This window comes from Onychostoma macrolepis, chromosome 06, assembly GCF_012432095.1.
Source record: "Onychostoma macrolepis isolate SWU-2019 chromosome 06, ASM1243209v1, whole genome shotgun sequence".
NCBI lineage: Eukaryota > Metazoa > Chordata > Actinopteri > Cypriniformes > Cyprinidae > Onychostoma > Onychostoma macrolepis.
In genome coordinates, this window is record NC_081160.1 from 24906218 (window position 1) to 24926865 (window position 20648).

A 20648-nucleotide genomic window follows, 5' to 3' on the forward strand; every position below is an offset into this window, starting at 1 on the left:
GTCCCCTGATTCACTGCAATTGCTGTATTGTTTACAGTGAATGTGTATTATTGGCTTATAAAGCATTATGGCTGCACTAAAAATCCATATTACATGTAATACTTTTATTTATAATACATTTATAATATTTTTTGACACAGAGATAGTAATTACAATTAGTGTTTCATACGGTAACTTACCTTTATTTGTTTATTGATATGTAAAACTTCAACTCCCACAAGCCCTCATTCACCGGAAACGGAGTATGTACTGTTCCGCCTCTTTTTGTCGGGAAGCCCAGAAAAGAACCCTCCAACAGATCTCTACAAGCTAGGTGAGACATCTAAAAATGGCTTTACAGACATTAAATTGAAGAAATATTCCACTGTTATTGGTAGCGTTTTGTAAAATTAAGATGAACGAAAAAACGTTGTTTACTTCGTCCATTGATATTGGGAAAATGTCTTGATTGAAAGCTAAAGTTAGCACGTTAGCCTTCTTTTATGAAATGAATAAAGCACTACTTTGCCTTCTTGTTAATAAATATTTGAGTACTCAACAAAGCAGCTGGAAAGGATTCTCATGTGTTTCACACAACGGTGCATTTGACATGTAACGTTAGTTTGATTTCATCACATTTATATAACGTTACTCATTCTAGCCAAACGCATTGTGTTAGCATGATGCTTTAACAACGTATGTGCTTTTCAGTCTGAAACTGTCAGTTCCAATGTTGTGACATTTATTATTTAACGATTTTCATTAGCCATCATCGTGTTGTTATGCAAATATGAAATAGCAGTTCTTTTGATTGCGTTTACATCTATAATCTGTACGTTAATTATTCATGGTATGTGTAATGGCTTGACAAAATATCGTTATTTTCGAAATATTTTTTCGCCAGGACGTTTAGAAAAGTTACATAAGAACAGATAAATTAATTGATCTTTAATGATAAGGTATTTATTTATTTCTCAAGTGAAACGACGTTCTGCACTCGAAACTCGTGCTGAGGGAGAGTTTCAAGGAGAGGAGGGAACAATGTGGAACGGTTCAAGACCTGGACCACGAGGAGGAATGCCCTTTCGGTAAGATGTCTTAAATTAAGTACATTTCTAAGACTATATTCTTCATCAAACACATAGAATATGTCATCAATGTACTGTGTTCCTAAAAGGTCTAAAATTGCTCAGATTTATCGTACCTGCATTGAATTGCCTGTTTAAAAAAAAAAAATTCAAAGTTGCAAATTATATATAAGAAATCTTTTATGACATTTGGCTTAGTAAAATCCTTGCCAAAGTCTTGAGTGTGTTCCAGGATGTGATGAGAAATAATCTACAAAGAAGTGTCAAATTTATACACAATTATAATTTATGTAACACATTTGATGTATATTGGTCCCAAAACGTATTTCAACATTTTAAACCCTCAGTAATCAGTATGGATACTGTTGGACTACTAGACAAAATATCAAACTTAGTGACATTTATTTTCAAGAAATATATCTCAAGCACATTTTTCAAGCAAAATGTCTTGTTAAAGAGGTTTGTTAGGTTTTATTTTAAAACTTGCAATGACCCTTTGGATAGTCTGGGCCGCGGAGGATGCATTTGTTTTATCTTTTGTGACCCAGAAAACAAAGCGCACATTTCGAGGCTGCATTTGAAAGAGCAATTGCCTTCGTTGTGCTGCTGTGACAAATTCTTGGAATGCAGTCTTTTGAAAGATGAAGCCTCTGAATTGGGACACAGCGTGTGTTTAGTAAATAGATTGCTCATTTGCAGTAATGCTTCTGATTTTATTGCAGTGGGGAACCTCGTGAAGGCATGTTTGAAGGCAGAGATGGCCCAAGACCTGACTTCAGAGGTCGGGATGGCATGAATATGGACAGGTCACCCATGGACATGAGGCGGTTCGACTGCCCACCTGATATGAGAGGACGAGACATGGGTCTTCATGACAGGGGAAGAGAGCCTTCCCGAGACTTTTTCAGACCCGGAGATGAAATGGACATGAATTTTCGAAGGCGCTTTGAAATGAATCAGAGAAACAACCTTCAGAATTCTCCAGGTTTTATGGGTCAATCTAGGCCACCAATGGATATGGGTGGCAGAGACATGCAGGGTGGTAATATTAGGGGTCCAGAGGATGGATTCATGAATATGAGGGAGAGGGAGAGATTCCAAATGGAAATGCCTGGGCTTCCTCCCATGGACATCAGAAGGAGACTTGCCATGGTGGCAATGGGTGGAAATGGAGATCTTGGGGACATGAGAGACAGGGAGAGGCCACGGATGGGTGGAATTGATGGGTTCAACATGGACATGCCTCCCAGAGACAGACCGATGATGGATTTTGACAGACGAGGTGTCACCCCTCCACTTCATCCAAGAGGAAGGTTTGAATCCGATATGGATCTGAGAAACCGCATGGGGTCCTCCAATGATTTTAGAGACCAGCCTCCTCAGATGTTTCGAGACAATGAAGGCGTCCCCATGGATATCAGAGCAAGACCTGATCTGCCTTTAGGTCGTGGTGGCCCAGAACCCATGATTAGACCCGATGAGATGACCCTCAGAGACAGAGAATTCCCAGAGCCGATGGACAGTCCAATGGGCTTCAGAGGGAGAGAAAGTGATACACTCTCAGACGAGTGGCGCAAACATGGCATGAGAGACAGAGAATCTCTTCCACCGATGATGGGCAGAACGCCACCACTTTTCCCGAGAGACCTGCAAGACAAGTTATTCTCTAACTGTGGAAAAGATGTAGACTTTGGAGAACGTCCCCAGTTCAAAGACAGAGACCGAGATGGGTTTCTGGGAAAAGACGGCACAGGCTTTAATCGATCAGAAAGAGACTCCAAACACCAAAACTGGGAGAAAAATATTCCTAGTGATTTCCCAGTCAGAGATCCAACTCAGAAGCCCCCTCTTCTTCCACTGGATCCCCCTCTAAATGCCCAAAGTAGAGATGGAGATAAACCCTGGCCTGGTGACCGAGATGAAAAGGCTGACAGAACTGCACCTGCAGGAAGTAGACCTCCATATTTCCAAGACAAGAACCAGCCAAATCAAGAGCATAATTTCGCAAGTGATCGAGTGCCCTTTAAGGGCTCCAGTGACATGGCTTTAGATCAGGGACCACAGAGAGAGAGCTTGGTGACTGGGCCAAAGGAACCCCAGAGTAATAGAGGTGAGCGACAGGATCAGGATTATAGAGACATTGATTATCGCACCAGCTCAGGGCGCAAATACGACTACAATCTTGGGGATCTTCAAGGACCTGAGAAAGACGTGAAGGAATCCAAACTTGGTCCAACTCAACGACCAGATGACTCTGGTTCTCAGGTTAGATTTTGTCTCTTGATCTTGTTTGATGGAAAGCGAGAAAGTTTATTTTCCAACTACAAAATCATTCTGATTATATAAATGTATTATGTAAATAGAATAAGTTGATTTTTCTTTTTTTGCTTTTACTTTTTTATCAGCTTGATTTGTGTTCTTTATCCTAAGTGAGAAAAACAAACTAAAATTGTTTCAGATGGGATGGTAATCCATGTAAAAGTTAATATAACATTTCTTTTCACAGCTCATATAATTGCTTATGGACTTGTACATAAAACGTAATGTACATTTAAACGCGCTAGTACAGATCGTCTTGTGAATTATCTGAATATTTAAACTCTACTGTGAATTTTGAAATAAAGGACCAGGATTACAGGAGTGCAAGTGTCCAGGATCAAGTCTCAAAAACCATTGCCATCTCTGGAATTCCTAAAACTGCCACAATGCAACAGGTAAACGAGATGTAATTATTCAGACTTTGATTATTTTCATACTTTTAGAAAAATGGTTCTTTCTTGGTGTTCTAAAAACAACGCTATCAATTATCTGAATGATATGCCAAAGTAAGTTTGACTTCATTTAGTTCTTTCTTTCATAGATTCTGGATGCTTTCGCAGTTCGTGATGGTGTGCCAATGCAGGGCATGAAAATAAAGGATGTTGTGCCAGGTGAGATTTTGTTCACTGTAAACAATCATGACCGATTCGCAACCACATTTCGCTATTCGCTCTCCGAATCTTACGCTCACTGTCTCTTTTACATCGATTGTACTTTCTGCATCTGAGTCGCTTTTGCAAACATGCTACAGGATTTCTTGTTGTCCCTTTTCCCCATGTTCTTGTGCGGGAGGTTGAATTTTCCCTGAGCAGCTTCCATCTTTAAGGTGGCATGTGCTTAGAGGGAATTTTGAATTTCTTAAACGTGGTTCCCTTATAAATAAGCCATTAACTGCCGAAACACAAATACCAACTACCACTACTTTGTGTTGATGTGAAGTGTTGCTGCAAAATATTCCTCTCTGGGTTCATCGGATAAAGGTTTCAGCATTTTTTTATATGCCAAAATAGTTTATTTTCTTCACAAAGGAATGTATCATATAAGCTAATATGCTGTTCAGTTTTATCAGGAAGGGTTCTAAATTTTTTTTTTAATTAATACAATTTTAATAAAAATAATTATTTGCCAATGACTCCAAGTCATGGAAAATATACAATTTTAAATGAATTGTATTTTACTGTATTTAATTACAATATTATCTTTCATTTTTAAAAGCATATATAAATTTGAAGTGAAGAGAGCAACTTTTTCAGATCTAGTTGTTTTATTGTTCCACTTAATCAAATTAATCCAATCAATAACTTGTTTTATTTATTTTTTTCTTTTCTTTTTTTTAATTGTTCAGACTGTTGCAAGTTTGTTGGAAAATAAATGTGTGTCTTCTATGATGTGTTTTTGATGTTAGATGTTTTCAAGAAACTCAGTTACTGTAGTGTTATTTCAAGCTCTCTGTTACAGTCTGGTTCTCTTTCTACTGTTATTATTTTCATTTGTTAATTTTTATAGATGTATATCTTGGCTTCAGAATTGTCTCTGAGTTGAGGCTACTCTGATTCTTCGCGACTGACTTCAAACAATTAAATAATGAAATAAAATGTGCCCGACAATCAAAAGACATCCTGTATGAATTCGCTTTGTGATATGTCTCGTGAAACGAACCACTGCTTTTTTCTCTTGAAAATTCTCCTATTTACCTGCAATAACTAACACAAACCCATCTGTATTTCAAATGCTGTTCCCAGGTTACAGCTACGATATGGCCTATGTGGAGTTTTTAAACCTCGAGGATGCTGTCCACTTCATGGAGTCCAACCAGGTGGCCCATCCTCGTCCTTCTACAACGGCTCTGTCTGCGAACAGGAAGAAGGCTTGGGCCTGGGGAGGGGGTGGTGGCTGGGCTCTGGGTGGGAATGGGGTAGATGGGACATGAGACCTTCAAGGGAACATTTTTCCCACTTATATTAATCATGACCAATTAAAACACGCCACCTAGTTTGCAACATTAGCTTTCAGGCATGACAAGTGAGCATAGTGACAAGGGGTCCACTATTTGATGATTGGAATAGGTGTATTAGCGGAGTAATTGAACCTTTACATTACGCTTTTTTTCGACTTCATATACAGAATAGGTAGTTTTATGAATAGATGCATGGCATACTGAATTTGGAACTGGATTTGCATCAAGTTGTGCAACCTGTTTCTTCTACTCTTAGGTAGTAGAACACCAGACCATTGATATTTCACTCTTCGTTTTCAACAGTATAATATTTTATTTCCCTCATTTGACCATCTCGAGGTCATGGTCTACGATCACTTTTTACTTGTTCCCACTGGCATATTCTGAAGTGGTACTGAAGCGCAACTAAGCATTCTTCTTTGGCCTCCTTTATTGTCTTACTTAAAAATGATTCAGCTTTGGATTTTCATAATTTCTGTGGTGACTGAAATGCTATTTGTAGCTTCCTTTTTTAGATATTCATATTTTGCTGACTTGGAAGGAAAGAGGTAGTTGCTGTTTTGCTCTATTTGAATTTCCGATGAACAGGTTGTTAAACGGTTGTAGGTAAACCTTTATGCTGTTATGCCTACAGCACAGTATCATCCTTGTGCCGTGTCAACACTTTTTCCTTGTCCTTTGACCTTATGGAATTACAGTTCCAGAACTGTACTCTTTGGTTCTGCTTGCAGCCTGAAGTTTTTTTATTCTTCTTTCCATGGATTGTGATTTAATCATCTTGAGTTTGGGTGTCTTATCTCTTCCAGCACAACAAACTCATTCTTTCCATTCCTGCTTACTCCATCTTGACCGACTTCATGGTTGTTGTGTATCTGGATGTATAGAGAGATCCATGCTGATGTTTATTTGGTAAATCCAGACTTGGAAAATCAGGGATTGTTTGTACTAGTAGTATTTTGACATTTCTAATGAAACTTGCACTATAAATGTAAGGCGAGTACAGCAACTAGAGGTTTGCTTGGATTTGTGTCGAGCCATTGGCTGTTGTGCTGAAACTTGAATACAACTTGTGGGTTGTATTGGTTGTATCAGCGTATATTTCTCCCTCGTTTTTGTTAAATGTCTGGCAAAGTACCTTTCAGAAAAGAATCTTGCTCAGGGTTCTTCTTTCATCTGAAACTACAGTTTCTCAGCTGCCCAACTAGCAGGATAACTTATCTTGTTTTTAATACTTGGTGAAACACTTAACAAATTTCTACAACAAGTAACTGTGGCAGTGACGGTGGGTAAGAAGTCATAAAATGCTGATCACATTACACTGTTAGGTCATTTACCTAGAATGTCCTTTCAGCCTAAAAGCTGAAGATCTTTTACAACAGTTGTCCATAAACAGTACTTTTCTTTGATCGGGCATGAACTGGATTTTTCACAGGGGCCAGTCAATATATGGTCTGTCTTTTGAAACCCTTTTTATAAACAACATAAATATATGTGACCCTGGACAACAAAACTAAAATTTTAAAATGATACATTTTTCAAAATTGAGATTTATACATCTGAAAGCTGAATAAATAAGCTTTCCGTTGATGTATGGTTTGTTAGGATCGGACAATATTTGGCCGAGATACAACTATTTGAAAATCTGGAATCTGTGGTTGCAAAAAAATCTAAATATTGAGAAAATTTCCTTTAAAGTTGTCCAAATGAAGTTCTTAGCAATGCATATTACTAATCAAAAATTAGGTTTTGATACTTTTACGTTAAGAAATTTACAAAATATCTTCATGGAACATGATTTTTATTTAATATCCTAATGATTTTTGGCATGAAAGAAAAATCGATAATTTTGACCCATACAATGTATTTTTGGCTATTGCTACAAATATACCCCAGCGACTTAAGACTGGGTTTGTGGTCCAGGGTCACATATGTGAAGTAAAATAAGAAAAGCTCGATGTCCTAGTTTTGACAGTCCACCCCATTTTGAAAGTGAATTGTGATTTATAACAGTTAACTTTTTTCGAGTTGCTCTCCAGTTATCTGTCTGCATAATCTTCTCACTGGAAAGAAGCCAGACTTTATTGCCACTATTAATCTTGTTACGGATGAATGTGCAGTTACTTGTGAGTAGAGGTCGACTGATTAATTGGGCCGATTTTTGGCATTTTTTTCAAACATATGAGCCAAAAAAATCGGCATCATGTATCTGCCATTGACTGCCCTGATTTCTAAATATCAGCATCGGCCAGAGGAAGACCCATATCGTTTGACCTCTACTTGTGAGATGGATATGCTTCTACTATGTACTTTGATTACATTACTAGTTATATTTTCAGGTTAGCATTCAAATTAAGGTGGTAGTACATAAATTGTAGCTATGTAACCACTGTAAGATTTACTACACTTCAAGATTTACACTTACTCTCATTTTCACACAGTAGTGTGTGTATTAAAAAGGCAGATGAAAGAAAAGAAAAAAAAAAAAAACCCCGCAAACTTAATCCAAACCTGGGCATAAGTAAAGCCCAGATCAGATCTGCCTGTGTTTATGCCCTCAGACGGGCAAATGGGAAATACCTTTTCTTTTTTGTTGTTAGGTTGGGTTGTTTTTTTTGGGAAGCTGTCAGTCACTTAGCACTGAGAGACTGTCGTCTTGTTTTCTAGGGATCTGTTAAGGTTGGTGACAAGACTGCTCTGCTCAAATATATCCAGCCTGACAAAAATGTGAAAGAACAGGTGAGTTTCCTCTTTGGTAGAGCTTGCTATGTATTGATCTTATTTATCTATTAGTGTGATTAACATTAAATGTAATTTGGATTGCAGCATCATGAATCACCAGCTAAAGCCACTCCAGCCAGCGATGACAATTTGTTACCAAATCCAGTCCTGCCACCGAATATAAAGGAGGAAACCGATGCCAAGCCTGTGCAGGATCCTGCCTCTCAAGGTGTGTGGCAAAGAAACTCCAACTTGACTCCTGAAGCATGGCAACAGCAAGTGGACCAACAGCTACAACAGCAGGAGGTAGAGCAACAAGCGGAAGAATGCACCAATCAGAGAACATCTCGCCAAAACTTGCAGCACACCGATCCGGTCTTCAAGGAGAGCAAGAGTAAGTGATGTCAACTGTGAATACATTTTCTAAAAGAAAACAAATGAACAAAAGTAGGTGGCAGATTGTTCTTAAGTTTCATGTCTTTTTTCAGCAATGATTATCAAGAATATTTTACCTACCACCACCGTGGAGACCATTCTGCAAGCACTCGATCCATTTGCGTACCTGGATGAGCGCAATGTACGTCTGGTCAAAGGGAAGTCACCAGGATCCAAATGCTTCTGCTTTGTCGATATGGATTCACATGAGGTATTGTACAGATATCTCAATATAACAACAAAATAATGTCTCAAAATGGTCCACTGTGTTCTTTGATGCATTCGTAATGATACTACTCACTTTTATGTACAGCATGTGACACGATTGGTGGAGCTGCTCACTAAACCCCGCCCTATCATGATTGATGGGGTTAGAGTTTATGCTGAAGTTGCCAAACCTTTGAAAAACCAAAAGTAAGTCTCATTTTGTTAAATGAATATTCTATTTTCAGTTCAGAGGAAACATTTCATAAATCCTAAGAGAAGAAATTTCAATATGAACTGTGGTTGTTATTTGAGCTTTAAAGGTAATTCTCGTTTTCACTGCAGCTATAGGAGGGAAAATGATAAGTCAAACACTTCTCTCTTGGGTTTCCCTCCAGATGTTATTATGGTAGGCCATTTCAATGCATGACATACGTTGTTACCAAAACTTTCAGACAGCTAGACAATGTTTTTGAGGTACATTTTATAAGAGTGAGCTTTCTCACTGATCTATTTTTTATGTTATCTATTATACTGATATATTTACATGGATCAGTGTTTAAAAAATATCCCAGTGCAATGCAAGAGCATGTTTTGTGTGAACAGTCCATATCTTGTATTTAAGTTTTCATATAATTTTTTTGTAGCAACAACAACATCAATATCAGCAGCCACCGCAACAATTTTATCCTCCGCCTTCTCATTCAACTATGGGTGTTGCACCTGCCATGCAAGGTATAGGGTTTTTAATGAATGATTATGGTATTGAAATTGATTGTAGCATAATATATTCATGTATGTGTTCTGTGGGACTTCCTGCAGGTGACCCAGTGGGAGCGGATGCCACCTTGTCATCAGCTGTAATACCGACTTCAAGCTTAACACAGGTGATTGTCTTTTTATACTAGCACAAAGGCACATTTTTGAAACAAGGTGGCCAGTTGTAGCCAGGAGAGATATTGGTTTTTGGACTGTAATTGACTGTCTTGCTGTGTGCAGGGTGTGATATATTCTGAGACCACGGCAATGGCGCAGTCAGTCCAGACAGCTGAACACCAGACTGCAGCTTTATCTGACACTTCTCTTCCTGGAGCTGTGGATTCCATTGACGGCTATAGCTACGGTACACCACTGTTAAGTTAAATATTAACGGTTTTCGTTTTTGTTATATTCACAGTACTCACCAGCCCTAGTTCAGGATAGTAACTCGTCAGATAACCGTACTCTTGTTGCTGCAGGATCTGACGCTCCAGATTTGTCAGCTTTCCTTTACGATGCTACATCAGGATTTTACTATGACCCTCAGACTACCCTGTACTATGATCCCAACTCAAGGGTATATAGCCTTTTGATTCTCCTGAATGTTTAATATGAATGAAATGCAATATACAATGACTAAATGTTTGTTTTTGCTTGTGTAGTATTTCTATGATGCTCAGAATCAGCAGTACATGTACTGGGACAGTGCCTCAAAGACCTACATCCCAGTCCAGGGCTCTTCTGCCGATGTTCAGGAGCCGGCCCCTGAAGTTGCTGTCCCTGTGGCAACAACTGCTGAGGTTATAGCTACCCCCATCACAGAGGAGGAAGTGAAGGCAGTTCCAGAGACCCTGTCGGAGGTGCGGGTGGAAGAGGAGCCTGTCCCACGAGCAGAAAAGAAAGAGAAGGAAAAGGAGGAAAAGCCGAGAAGCTTAGCAGCTTTTAAGGTTTTAATATCACTTCATTTGCATTATATTCAGTTCTTTATTAACAACAAAAATGGTTAGATCTGTGTTGTAATTTTGGATCTGATCATCAGATAATGAAAGACATGGAGCGATGGGCGAAAATCCAGAACAAGCAGAAAGAAAGTGTCCGATCTCCTTCACCTCTTCTCAAGTCTGGAGGAGATGACCAAAGACCTTCAAAAGCTGCTGATGCAGCCTTTGCCATCTTTGAAAGGAAGGTCAGATCACTTTTTTTAACCCCTTCTCTCCTGTCAATATTGCTCATAATCAGAATTAGGAATTTAAACAAAACCTTAGATATTAAGTAACTTCAGCGTACACTCTTTGTGATTTCGACATGAACACTGAAAATCGGGCAGCTCGTTGAAGAGAGGTGTGTTATTACTTAAAACAATCAGATTTTTTTTTTTTTTATATGCTAAACCAGTCAAAAATGTCTATATAAAAATATCAAAATCTAGTGTTTATTATCCTTCCCAGAGATAATAATATTTACCCGTCACTTAGACAGATAGGGTTGCATATGTCATGCTCTATTTTTAATCCATCAGCAAAATATTGTAATGCTTGGTATTTTTGGTCATATGATGAGTGTTGTGGGTTGCAATGTCCCATAAATTATTCAGTTGGAGTACATTTGAAATCTCTAATTTCTCTCTCCAATCCTTCCTCATGTCCCTCCCCTCATATATTTTCACTGACACACAATCAACTTTATATTTAATTTTTCCTCACTACTTATCCCTATTAGCATCCTTGACTTTGGAATTGTTTATTCCAAATGCAACAGGCCAGATATATCATGTTTCTAAAATTCAGTACGTTTAACACAGAGTCTGATCTTACCCATCGGTCATGGGTCTATAACAGCCTACTAAACTTTAGCGATGATCTTTCTTTTAAATGTTTTAAAGTCTGTTATTATTCCATACTGTTTCTTTATTCATATAGGTCACCGGTGCAGATGAATTATTCAAGAAACCTCTTGCTCCACCAAAACAAAAAGAGGAAAAATCATCAAAGGTAAGAGTTTACAGTCTTACTATCAACAACACACACACATTAACATGCACACAAATACACTTCAGTCTCAGTTTTCCCAGACAGCTGAAAGGGCTTCACCTTGACCCTGATTGATGTAGGTTATTTGATAACCCACACTAAAGCAGATTTACAGTGAGTGTCATTGTAGATCAAAGCAAAACACCCCTCTCTCCCTCTTGTGTTGGCAGCGGCCCATGGGCTCTCTTGGAATGTTGGCGGCCGACTACGGGGCAGGCAGCGACGAGGAGGAAGAAGAGAAACACGAGAAGCAGGAAGCCGCAGGGCCTGCAAAGAGCCAGCCACAGGCGGACGAGAAGGAAGACAGGTTGACAGATTGGAAGAAGATGGCATGTCTTCTGTGCAGGAGGCAGTTCCCTAATAAAGACGCTCTGATCCGCCACCAGCAGCTTTCAGACCTGCATAAGGTACCAGATCTCTAAATGAAACTTTTATGATGTATCAGGACTTAAAGCAAGGTGTCAGAAACTGGTTATTAAACTGGTATAAAGAAATGTTGTTTATTATTATTATTATTATTATTAATTTTAATGTTTGATCAGTTCTTTTTTTATAAGTATATAAATTATATAATTGAACTGGATTGTTTAAAAAATTTGTGGGTCAGGTTTAGACCTTCTCTTTATTGTATTTTTCTCTTTATTTTAGCAAAATATGGAGATTCACCTAAAAATCAAAAGGTCAAAGAGAGAACTTGAGGCTCTAGAAAACCAGGAGAAAGAGGTATTTATTTATTTCTTTCATTAATTATGCACTGTAATAATGTACTGTAGTGCATAAACAAGTTTAACAAGATTACGTCACACAGTGGTGTGTGAATTCATGACACAACTGCACACCGTCAGCACTCACACTATATAAGAACTTCTCTGTGGGAACCAGGCACTTCTCCCTATATTCTTCTTCTAGAAGCACCATAACATCTTGGATGCTGTTAGATCCAAAATGATTGAATTGGTCTCATGAGACCAGAGTATGGATTCCCAGAAGTCTATATTTTGTAAATATGGTCCTTGGAAAAGGCTAAATGAGTTTGTGCTTTGGCTACAGTTGGTAATGTGTGAGATGAAACAGTCACTTTTTTCATAGCTTTTGCCAGCTCTGAGACATGGCATTTGTGTTTTTCTTTTTGTTTTTTTGTTTTTTGTTCTTTTCCTAGCAAAAATATCACTCTTCACAAAATGAAAGCTTCAAGTGAAGGCACAATTATTTTATGGACATTGTCACAAGACGTATTTAAATTTCTGTGCAATTATTGCTATATTTTCACACTTAAAACCATGATTTGGTATTTTTCTTGTACTGCTGTCCTCTTTTGTGCAAATAAATGAATCTCCTGAAAATTCTCTCCCAGGTGGTTCCATTGTTGTCAGCATTATACCTGAGATAGATTTAGTGGGCTATGTAATGTTTAATTGTCAAGAAATCGCTCCTCTTTAGATATTTTGGTTCAGCATACTCACCTGTTCATCAAAAATGGCTTACACCAGATATTATTTTAGTTTAACTTTGTAACTTTTAGGAGTGTGCATTTTTGCAAGACGACATTTTATCACTTTGATAAGAAAATAAATCTTTGACATGCCTCTTTAGTAACTGGCTTGCTGAAACACATATGCACAGACCTCTAATATGCATGTCTTATTAGTAAAGAGTAATTGTTAAATTTGTCAAGTTTCAGAGTGGCTGTACTCATTTATGCCGAGTACAGTATATCTTCTTTGCTAAACTGTATCTAGTTATTTCTAATAGATTTTCAAAAGAATGTAAGAACATTTTGCTTACAGGTCAGCATGTGCTTCAAATATTATATGCTTGATTTCAAACATATTCTCCATTGTCTTCTGACAGTAGTCTGAAATGAAATGATTCACTCTCATTTTGAACCCCTGTTCTTTAGATAAAAATAAAACAGTCAAACGGTTCACCGGAAGCAAAAAGAAGAAAATCGCAAAACACATGGGCCGGCAGCTCAAGGTTTGTGATTTTTCTGAATCCTAATACATTTTATTTACATTTGGCATTGATAAAGAACTATCACATCTTAAATGTGGCATGTTGTGTTGTTGTTGCAGGGACAGTCATAAAGGCAGCGAGAGGCCAGGTTTGGGTTTAGAAACTACTGAGGTGAGTATATTCAGCAACAGGATGTTCTGAGCTGCAGCAGCTGAGGGCCGTTGGTTTCATTTTTTTTCTCTTTCTCTTGTTCCTTACTAAAGCGTAAGAAGAAGGAACCCGTCGTCTGGAATCATGCCACTTACAAACAGGCAGTACGGAAGGCCATGTTTGCACGTTTCAATGAGCTGGACTGAAAGTGAAATGAATGAACAAAAAGGGAATTTGTGAACATACATGCACACACACACGGTGTTGTGTGGTCCGTTGGCAGCTCTTTCCAGGCTTTAATCTGTGAACTGATACAAAATTCCTGGAGAAGCTTATTGTGACTAACCCCTCATTTTGTGGATATGGTGATGTGTGCCTGTATAAAATGAATGCATTCTTTCCTAACAGCCAAATGTACTCTGTTTAATCATCCTCCTTGTAGCTCTATTATTCAGGGCTTTTTAAATATTTCCTCATTTGATAATGTTCTATCATGTTGTTTTTTTTTCTTTTTTTTTTTCCTTTTTTATGTAGTAAATTTATGTAATATTTCATTTGTAAAATGAAATATTTGAGTTGATGAGCTTAAACATTTTAGTTTGTCCTTGGGTCAATAAACTGCCTCAATGTGACTTTAAGCACACAGTTTGTCTGTTGTATTTGTTTGTGATTTTTATTAATGTAAAAATGTTTACATTATAAACCGATGTGTCTTATTTTTACTGCTGTCTCAAAAGTGTTACGAGTCACTAAAAGAGTATGGATAGAACCTGTTTTCTACACCCTCCTCCTCCAGGTGGCAGTACATGGCTTTACTATTTCAATTACACAGTGAGCCGCACCTCAGAGATGTCTAATGCTGAAAGAATGAATCTACACATGCAGTCATGAATTTAGTCGATACTTCATTAAGCTTTCCCCCCATGGCTTTCTTTTCCATTTTCTTGTGGTTCTTTTATAGCAGCAGAGTGCCTCGAGTTAAACTTGAAAGTGATGCATTGACAGTACACAGTTCTTTATTCAATGCATGCACAGGCAGAGAATATATTTCACTTTATCTAAAAGTTCTGCAGCTTTCACTAAACCTTTTAGTGCTTTGTTATAAAATGTTGAAATCATGTCGTTTGTTAGAGCCAGTAACCTTTGTGCAACATGATTCCTCATGTTTCTACTCGTTGCCTTACATATTTACAACATTTAAATACATTTATGAGCACAGCTTGAACTTTTGAAGTGTATGTTTGGATGAGGTTCTACAGAAATCAGCATCAGGTAATACATCAGCAGAACCAGCAATAAAGATCCCTCAATGAGTGTGTGATCCTTTTCCTCCTGGACAAATAGGCTCTGTCCATTGAGTTTAAGCCTGTTGAAAGAGGAATGTCGACTCTCACACTGTTTGTTTTGGTCAATCATGCTTGAATGATTGATCAGGCGTAGAGCCATAAAGACAAAAAAAGAAGAATGCACCCCAAAAATGGTTTCTTCTGCACTCCCTTAATAGCCCATTTCTTCAGCCGCAGATAAAAGCTGATAATACTTGTGTTAGGATAATATATGGACACAACATAGCTCTGAGACTAGCTCTCCACAGAGCAAATTTTAGGACTCTGTTCTTTATCAGACTCTGCTTTGATGTGTAAATGGCTGTTGCCTGTAGTCATGGTATAATGTAGAGCGTGTCAAAGGTCGGCTTGCTTTCCTTCCTCCTCATGGTTGTTGTCATCTGTAATTGCTTTTTAATTAGTCATTCTTTAAAAGAAAGCTTGCAAATGTCCGTTTCTGCCAGCTTCTTTTGAAGGGGAGGACTTTTGTCAGATTCGATCTTCTCAGAGTTTGTTCCCATACATACTTCTCAGCCTGTTTCTGTGTCTATGGTTTAAAGAAGTCCAGAAACCGTGTCCCAGGGTGAGACTTTTAAGATTATCCTTTAGTTGGCGGCTTGAAACTACAGTTAAAAAAAAAAAGATTGAAATCTGCGAGCAGTGTGCCCAAACATTTAGCAGTTCACAGGTAGCTGTCATGAGTTCAAACTTAGAATTTCTCAATTTCTTTTTCAATTTAAAAAATAATTTTAATAACAATTACAGAGTTAATAAAACTTTAATCATTAATAGCCATGCTAGTAAGCAATGTGAGGCTGTAAAATCCTTAAGGCTGTAATGCATTTGTAATCTTGTTGGCTGCAACAAAAAAAGGAAGAATATATATACACAAATACACACAAAATGATTTTTTAGGGCTGCCAAAGTTATTAATTTAACTATTATTAATTTATATTAGAATGGCTTAGATATTAAGATCCGCAACATTTAGAATTTACATTTAATTAAAAATGTTTCAGTTCTTTTTAATATTACTTTAAGGGCTATGCTATCAGTTTAAAACTTAAATGAGCATTTTCCATATAATATTTTAATGATTACAGAAACAATATGTAGTCTTTATGATATGACTTCTTTTTTTTTTTTACACAATATAAAAAGGTCTGTATAGCTGCCTTCAGGATCATCTAGTTTATAATAAACATTTTAAATTACAAAAGTAATTTCTTTTAAATTAAAAAAGTTATTTCTAATTTTCCACCTGGAATGCTTTCTTTTTTTCCATGTCTGACACATGGACTCTGCTGACTGTCAAGCAAATATGTTCCAAATTTTGGGATGACCATCTGTCAGCAAAGTCGAACAACAATGCATAGTGTTGGCTTCATGGTTTGACCTTCTTTGCTTTTTATTTGCAGAAGGTCTGCAATGGCTTAAGGGAGTTCCAGTCCTACCAGACTTTCTGCTTGTACAAGAAAAGATTCTGCTCTTAATCTGAGGCTTTGCAGTCCTCAGTATTTTTGTAATCCATCATTGTATTCTCGCTTGTCTTCTTGCACCTTAGTGGGCCAGATGTCAGCAACAACACGCTCATTACTGCAGAGCGCATCAAATTACCTTTGGCCTTCAGATGAGTCCAGACCATTAGAGTGGAGATACAGAGGGGCCGGTGAGGATGAATGTGGGGGTCTGGGGTTTTGTACCCACTGCACGTGCGGCTTGAGTCCTCAGAGGCAGCAGGAGTGAGTGTAGAAAGCGTGCGGGGGGCCTCATTATCTCCGGCCAAAGCTTCTTCTTGCACATAGAGCAGGAGCTGCATGGGGTCTCTGACCAGCCTTGAGATGGTCTTCAAAAAATACACAATCAGAGTGCAGGGCCAAACTGATGATAAAAGAGGAAGCAATTATTTTAGCACTTTAAATACAGTCGTAATTCATTGTGTTTAGGATTAAGATTTCATTTCTACATAGCTTATGGTTGTTTTGGGATGTATGTGCTTTGTGGTTTGTGTATGCTTGTGTTTTTTTTCCGTTATGGCACTTTTTTATTTTACATTCTCAGAGACTATGTGGATGTGTAAATTATTCTGTTTATTAATTGTAATTTTATATATATAAATAGACTATCAAAGTCACTGGCTGGGCACCAGATTCATTGGACCATTTACTTCTTTCCCTAACCGTCAGCTCAAACATGGAATGAAACGCTAAGAAAACCTACAAAAATATGCATTTAATAAGTAACCTACTGTGCAAATGTTTACATTCACTTGTGATTTCCAGTAGACCGCAAGTTTATTTAGCTGAAAATGATCCCACCACAATGTGTAATTATAATTATATCAGCCCAACCTAACTACATTAACCACAGGACTCTTAATGTTAAAACTGCTTCTTGCAATAATTTCCATAGGAAGAAAGTGTAAAATTACCAAAAACAAACCCTAGTCTGTTAGCACGTTTCATATATGGTAAAAATATCAGAACTGCATCCGAATTTCTGTACTTTTATGATTTTTTTTAAATATATATTTTTTTATGTTAGGTATGCAGGTGTAGGCATTCTCAACATAGCCTACCTCATCTGCCATGTTGACATTGACGCAAATCTCATTTGACCTAGAATGTACTAACAACAACCGTGAAAATCATTTACTCTTAAAAAAAAAATAAGTACAATTTAGCCACCAGGAATAAATTTACGAACATAGTGTCTCCAAATCCAGACCTCAATAGCAAAATGCTCACTTCAGTATGTAAGCGGATGCAGATCATCCAGGTAGCCTATCGTTCACCTGTCGTTTTTGTACAGTTTTTGGATATAATTTTATGTCCTGCTTTTTGCATAATTTGTTGCAGATACAGTGGGGAAAAAATTATTTGATCCCCTGCTGATTTTGTACTGTACGTTTGCCCACTGACAAAGAAATGATCAGTCTATAATTTTAATGGTAGGTTTATTTGAACAGTGCGAGACAGAATAACAATTAAAAAAAAAATCCTGAAAAACGCATTTCAAAAAAGTTATGAATTGATTTGCATTTTAATGAGTGAAATAAGTATTTGACTTTGCAAAACATGACTTAGTACTTGGTGGAAAAACCCTTGTTGGCAATCACAGAGGTCAGACGTTTCTTGTACTGTAGTTGGCCACCAGGTTTGCACACATCTCAGGAGGGATTTTGTCCCACTCGTCTTTGCAGATCCTCTCCAAGTCATTAAGGTTTCGAGGCTGACGTTTGGCAACTCGAACCTTCAGCTCTCTCCACAGATTTTCTATGGGATTATGGTCTGGAGACTGGCTAGGCCACTCCAGGACCTTAATGTGCTGCTTTTTTTTCAAAGGCACGTTTGATTTTTTTTTTTCTCTCTCTAGATGTCACACAAACTCACTGCCACATTTTTCTAAACGTGTACTTTGCACTTGGAAATTTGGATGAAATTTGGCACGACAGCGGGCAGCAAAGCAATTTTAATTCTTAGATTTAGTTTTTTATGTTATAGAATTATATAGCAGTTAGAAATGTTAAAATAACCAAAAATAGATTTGATAAATCAACAGTTTTTCAATAACTGAAAAATGTTAAGGTATTTGAGTTAAAAAGCCCTATTGTTAGGCCTAAAGGCACAGTAATTGTTCCAATAATTATACTTTTCTATTTGTTGGCATAATATTTATTGAAATGGTCATTATTATTTATTATGAGATATACATTTAATACTCACTGTATCATATCATATCGTAATACAACTGTAACCTATTTCTATATGTTAATATATTATTATTATCATTATTATTATTATTATGTTAATACTGGGGGCCTTTTACCCCATGCTGGTGAGCCTTTCCCCTGGGTAAAAGTCCCCCCTCGCCACAGCCATTACATGATTTTTAAACAACAGTATGCTTTTATGATTTCTTTTCCCACAAAATGTGTTGATCCATCAATGTTTAATTACAATGAATACATTTTTTCTGCAATCATACCTTTATCCCTGGGTATAGCATGTTATACTCTTTGCATAATTGGATGTAAGGTGAGTTTCAGGGATGTTTCATATTCTTCAGTTTATCTTTGTATGAGAATCAGTAAATTAAATATTGTATAAAAAAGGATCAGAAGAACATCTCACCATAGCTTATCGTTTGGTTGTATTTCAGTGCTCATATCTGCAAAATTTCACTTTTTTTTCCCTGACATTTGATTTAAAGAGGGCCTGTAATTCAAATACTTTCCCCAAATCCATTTGCTTGTACAGGCTTCAAAAACTGTGGACTGTGATTAAGAAATCAATCAAGTCTTTGGCCAATTGGCAAGCAGCGTTATGCTCTGCTACGTAACTTATAGCTTATTTCTTTTGAACATATTTATTGTCTTTTTCCAGTTGTCATCAGCTGGTTTTATTGCAGCCATCATGAGGTCTAGTAATAGTTTCTGACTCCCTCATAAATCAGAATATTTGCAGTTATTGCCCCAGCTTTGTTCTCGTGGTCCATTTTCCACAACTGTCAGCTTCATTTAGGCGTAAATACAGCAGTTTGCATTTGCAGTGTAATGTAGGACTGCTTATTTGGAATATGCTGATACATTTTTGCCTCAGATGTATGTACGTCTCATTTCTGAGTTTATTAATGAAACGCTTTGACTCCATACGTCACTGTCAGACAAGGTGCGAACGATAGGCATTGATGGTTCAGTAATTTGTTTGTTAAACGATGCTGTGACGAGCAAATCATTTTTACTGTTGACACGTCTGTCCTTTTCCCAACCGCATGCTGCCTTTATTTCCACATTCATTCTCAGGTTCTTTGTCATAAAGACAGCCAGTGTCAGAATTCACATTTGTCTCATCAGGCAAGTATAGTGTCGTCCCACAGTTCAAGACTGATAAATGCTAACAAACCTAAGTAACTTTCTTTGTGCATCCTGGCTGTTAACATCGGCCTTTCAGCAAGTAAAGCATGTCTTTAACCTTGTTTAGCCTTTTGGAATCAAGTGTAATCTTCTCTGACAGGAGATTAATGGCACCATCTCTCTAGTTTTTACTAGCACCGTCAGGGAGGAGCGAGAGGCAAAAATGAAGGGGAGGAAAGGAGAGAATGAAGGTCTGCAGTCTGTCATCATGCCATACTGGGATGAGTTTGGGTGAAAGGGCTCTGCAAAAACATTATGAGAGATGTATGGATTTTGTGCTCTTTTATTCTCCCCCCTCTATCTGTTTGCTCTCAGTAATCTGTCATTCTGTCATTTACTGGGGGTAGAGTTGTCCGTCCCGCTGGCCTACAGAGATATACTGTATATAGGGGAAATTAAAGCTTGTCCACTCCAAAAGTTGCCCCATTTTTCTCAATTTCTCTCCCCTGAATGCTCTCGTTTCAATAGTTTATTTAAATAAATTAAATTTATCCATTCCCCAAACCATCAGCCCAAACATAAAGAAAAACTCAGTAATTGTGCAGAAAATCTCCATTTAATAGACAAATGTTTACAGTCTAGTGTGGTCTATAAGCAACCACAAGTTTATTTTGCTGAAAATGATCCTACCAGCACATAAAAACTTTTAAGCCAGTCTAAGCTGGTCAATCGAGTCTTTTGGCTGGTTTTAGAAGAGTTTGGGGTGTTTTAGAGAGGTGAGACTATATTAAACCAACTAACACCAGCAAGCCAGCTTAGACTGGTTTAAGAAGATGCTTTTTTCAGCAGGGAAAGAATGCAGTCCTAATTGAC

General features: G+C 37.5%; 1 protein-coding gene across 3 annotated transcripts; it reads left to right on the top strand.

The window, feature by feature from the left end:
• The first annotated feature begins 227 nt into the window (after positions 1-227).
• Positions 228-14243, top strand: rbm6 (RNA binding motif protein 6). Of its 3 annotated transcripts, none has more exons than XM_058779398.1 (23): positions 228-313; positions 959-1067; positions 1790-3332; positions 3692-3781; positions 3928-3997; positions 5129-5202; positions 8008-8079; positions 8167-8455; positions 8550-8707; positions 8810-8910; positions 9046-9109; positions 9348-9435; positions 9523-9587; positions 9700-9823; positions 9939-10036; positions 10122-10406; positions 10499-10645; positions 11379-11450; positions 11660-11896; positions 12138-12212; positions 13390-13466; positions 13565-13616; positions 13709-14243. In XM_058779398.1, the coding sequence occupies exons 2-23, from the start codon at positions 1021-1023 to the stop codon at positions 13799-13801; spliced, it is 3921 nt and encodes a 1306-aa protein (XP_058635381.1). In that variant the 5' UTR covers positions 228-313; positions 959-1020; the 3' UTR covers positions 13802-14243. The 3 variants fall into 3 exon arrangements, with proteins under 3 accessions (XP_058635381.1, XP_058635382.1, XP_058635383.1); XM_058779399.1 differs by lacking the exon at positions 228-313 and adding an exon at positions 331-596; XM_058779400.1 differs by lacking the exon at positions 228-313 and adding an exon at positions 331-591.
• The last annotated feature ends 6405 nt before the right edge of the window (positions 14244-20648 follow it).

Coding starts and splice junctions, on each gene's coding strand:
- rbm6 (XM_058779398.1), top strand. CDS start 1,021: ATGTGGAACGGTTCAAGACCTGGACCACGAGGAGGAATGCCCTTTCG. Junction 9,436..9,522: donor TGTTGCACCTGCCATGCAAG/GTATAGGGTTTT, acceptor GACTTCCTGCAG/GTGACCCAGTGGGAGCGGAT. Junction 9,588..9,699: donor CGACTTCAAGCTTAACACAG/GTGATTGTCTTT, acceptor TGCTGTGTGCAG/GGTGTGATATATTCTGAGAC.